The sequence below is a fragment of the Myotis yumanensis genome, unplaced genomic scaffold, assembly GCF_028538775.1.
Source record: "Myotis yumanensis isolate MYYU_CA2020_CCGP unplaced genomic scaffold, mMyoYum1.0.hap1 SCAF_5, whole genome shotgun sequence".
Classification (NCBI taxonomy): Eukaryota; Metazoa; Chordata; class Mammalia; order Chiroptera; family Vespertilionidae; genus Myotis; species Myotis yumanensis.
In genome coordinates this window covers 35,059,899-35,063,711 of record NW_027223756.1, presented here as the reverse complement: position 1 = coordinate 35,063,711, position 3,813 = coordinate 35,059,899, and the positions used below count along the sequence as shown (strand labels likewise).

General features: G+C 62.5%; 1 protein-coding gene across 1 annotated transcript; it reads left to right on the top strand.

Annotated features, from left to right (window-relative positions):
* The first annotated feature begins 1,427 nt into the window (after window positions 1–1,427).
* On the top strand, window positions 1,428–3,340 carry IL13 (interleukin 13). Its single transcript, XM_070414211.1, has 4 exons — window positions 1,428–1,559; window positions 2,561–2,614; window positions 2,843–2,947; window positions 3,233–3,340. The coding sequence occupies exons 1-4, from the start codon at window positions 1,428–1,430 to the stop codon at window positions 3,338–3,340; spliced, it is 399 nt and encodes a 132-aa protein (XP_070270312.1).
* Window positions 3,341–3,813: the final 473 nt, after the last annotated feature.

Below are 3,813 nucleotides of genomic sequence, written 5' to 3'. Positions count from 1 at the left end.
TACCCATGAAGACACGGAGGCCCACAGAGGGGTCACACAGCCAGGGGTCAGCACTCCAGGCGCTGGGAACGGGGAGAGGGGTGGGTGGGGAGGGGGTACTCGAGCTGCAGGGGCTGCCTTCCGTCAGGGCCTGCAGTTGGGTGGGAGCTTAGGGTTTGGACAGAAGAGATGGTGGGACAGGGTTGCCTGTGGGAGGAGAGGGGGTAAGGCTGGGAGGCTGCAGAGCGGGAGAGAAGCTGCTGCATCCCTAAAGGCCCTTTTGAGGAGATCGGGCCCCACAGTGGGGAGGGGGTGACCGAGGGAGCCTGAGCAAGAAGGCAGAGAGGGGGCTGGAGGGGGAAGCACTGGCTTAGGGGAGGGAGGAAGTGGGTGAGGGAGAGGGTTTGACATCAGCACACAATAGGCAAATGCTGCCTCTCTGTTGTGGGGGTTTCTGGAGGAGTTCTAGAGAAATGAGGGAAGGCAGGAAACAGCTACGTGCAGTGCAGGGGTCCCTGCAGGGGGTGGGCTGTGCCAGGGACCCAGGAGCGGGCTTTACTGTGCAGAAGGGAAACGAGGTCCGCAGAGGGCACGGCCTGGTTTCCACAGAGGCTGGTGGGCAGAGGTGGGCAGGCCACTCCCTGACCTGGGACTGACCGGAGCAGTGAGGTCGCCCAGCAGGACGGGCCCACACGGAAGGCCGTGCAGGGCTCCCAGTGTCCAGGTGGCCTGTGCTCCCGTCAAAGCCACGTGGAAAAGGGAAGGTCCGGAGGGTCTGCCTGGATCTGCTGGTGGAGACCCGGAATCTGGACTTTAAAAACCCCTCACACAGCGGGGCTGCTGGGAACCAGGAGGCCGAGAGGAGTGGACCTCGCTCCGCTCCTGTCCGGTCTGTACTTTGTATCCGAAGCAGCACCCTTTGGTAACGCAACAGACCGCTTCATTAGAAAAATAAACCCCCGATTCCCATATCTGGTGGACTGGGGTCCTAGCACTGTCCGCCGAGCACACGCGGTGGCCCAAAGGGGTCTGAGGGCAGGAGCGGGGCAGGCCCTTGGGTGGCCACCAGGCAGGACCGCTGGCGCCCCAGTGGCATGGCTGACACCGGCCCCCCAGACCCTCTCACCTGCCCCTCAAGGAAACCCACCAGATCTTGGAAACTGCCCAGACCCCTGTCATTAGTAAGTCCACAAGAAATCAAACACTTTCCTTTATGCGATGCTGGATTTTCCACAAAGTAAAATCAAGATAAGTAAAATCAAGATAAGTAGATAGTGGCTGACAGCGGGGAAACCAGGATGTGAGGCTTTGCCTTGGCCTATAAAAGCTGCCACCAGACACCAAGGCCACAAGTGCTCAGCTCGGGCCAGCCTGCGCGTCTGCTCTGCTCCTGCTCCTGCTCCTGCTCCTGCTCCTGCTCCTGCTCCTGCTGGTCTGCTCGGGGCTCCATGGCGCTCTGGCTGACTCTGGTCATCATTCTTACCTGCTTTGGCGGCCTCGCCTCCCCGGGCCCTGTGCCCATCCTCACGGTCGTCAAAGAGCTCATTGAGGAGCTGGACAACATCACCCAGAAGGTGAGTGCTGGTGCTGGTGCTGATGCTGGTGCTGGTGCTGGACTCTCGGAACTGGTCATGGTCTGGGCCATGAAGGCTGGGCCTGGCGCTAAGATGCCTGTGGGTCAGGAAGAAGCCCCACGGGCCAGGGGCCGGGTCCGAGGGAGAGAGAGGGGCCGGGCTGGGGTGCCACAGAATGGGTGGACCCATGAAGAGATTCGGCAGAGCCCCAGGGACCGCCTGTTCCCTGGCCTGGCCCTGCCTGCCTAGCAAGCGCCTACCCAGCTGTTCCTGATCAGAGAAAAGCAGAGAAGGGCCAGCGCCCGCTCAGAGCCACTTGGCATTTGCCAACGGGATTTGAATGCAGTCGTGGGGCTGTTCCGAGCCTCCTCGTTGAGCCCATTCTTATGGAAGGTTCCCTGGCAGGGGCAGGTCCTCTCCTGGCGGTGGCAGCTCACGCTTTCTGAGCGCTGATCATGTGCCAGGCCTGGGGCTGGGGCTCACGTCTCAGTTCCTCCCTGTCAGCCACCTCGAGAGGCAGGTCTGATGACCCCGCTTTACTGACTGGGCCTCAGTGCACTTAGTTCACAACAAACAGATTCAACACAGAGTGCCATGCTCGGAACTGCGGCATCCACAAGGCAGGGTAGATCCCCACCGCCTCCATCCGCTTGGCCCGGCCGCCTCACCTGCTGGCGGGGCCTTCCCTGCCGGCCCCCTAGTGGCCGGTCCGGCGTCTTCTGCCCTCAGTCCTGGCTGTGGCGAGCGCCACACAAGGCAAAAGACTGCTTCATTGGAAAAGTAAGCGGTGGCAAGCGTCCCTTAGTGGTTGTGCCATTCAGTTTTTCTCCCTCAAAGGCCCCTGGAGAATGGGTCTCCCCGATGTGCGGAGAAGAAAATGGGGTTCAGGAACATTGAGGGGGCCAGGCCTGCCTCAGTGCAACACCAGGGGGTACTTGTGGGACTGATCCCCACTGAGACCTGCCTGGGCCCCGCCAGCACCCGCTCACTGTCCTTTGCTCCCCCAGGCCCCGCTCTGCAACGGCAGCATGGTGTGGAGTGTCAACCTGACAGCTGGCTCGGTAAGGACCCCTCGGGCCCCAGGACCCCAAGGCCTTGGGCTGGTCTTCTCGGAGCCCCGCTCACAGGGCTTGGGGGCTCTAGGCAAGCTTAAAGAGCTGCTCCCTCCCTCCCTCCCCCCAACCCCACCTCCACCAGACCTCTCAGTACCCCCTGGCCACGCACTGAAGGTGTGAGGCTGGGGTTGCCCACAGGCCTGACACCGCCTCCTCCCCTCCTCCCCCCCGCAGTGCTGTGCAGCCCTCGAGTCGCTGATGAACGTCTCCAACTGCCCTGCCATCCAGAGGACCCAGAGGATGCTGAACGCACTGTGCCTTCGCAAGCCCTCAGCCTGGGTGAGGCCCCTGCCCCGCACCCCACCCTGCAGCCCTGGGCTCACCCTGGGGGCCCCAGGGGGCCCGGCTGAGCATCTGAAGCACCCACCCACCTGGGGGCAGGTCCACTGTGGCAGCAGGGACATGGCCCCTGGGATGTCTAGGACCTGGGAAGGAGGGCCCACGTCTGTAAAATGAGTCAGGACAGCGGCATCCCCCCGTGGGTCTTCTCTGAGGACCCAGCACGCCCAGCCCCGGGAAACCCCTGGCGTTGCCACTGACGCACGGGCCTCTCTCCCACTGCAGCCGGTCTCCAGCCCGCCCGTCCGCGACACCAAGGTGGAAGTGACCCGGCTCGCCAAGGACCTGCTGCAGCAGCTCAGGAAGGGTGTTCGCCAAGGGATGTTCCCATGAGAGCAACAGCGGGAACCGCTGGCCTCGCTGTTGGCAGAGCTGACCCACCCATTGAAGTTGCAGAATCGTTTTCCTTTCATGTGTCAGACATTTCTTGGGGGAGGTGGGGCGAAGGGGGCGGGAGGGAGTGACATTTCCTTAGCTTAGACCTCAGCCTGTGCTGCCTGCCTTCAGCCCAGCCTGACGCAGTGGCCCATGGCCCTGGTACCCGGGGCTTGAGGCCACACATGGTGGGCCTCCTCCCTCCGGGGCTCCAAGCTCAGTGGAGGGAGGTAAAAATATGGCCCCTCATGACCTGCCCTTCCTTGGGGCAAACTAGCATTAATTGGGCACCACCCTTGCCAAGCGAGAGGGAGGGGCCTGGTTCCCAGCGGGCGACTGAGGCAGCAGCGCAGGCCTCCTTCTTCTTGGCCTTATTTATTACTGTGTGTTATTTAAACAAGTGTCTGTCCGTGCCGGGGGGAGGGAGGGAG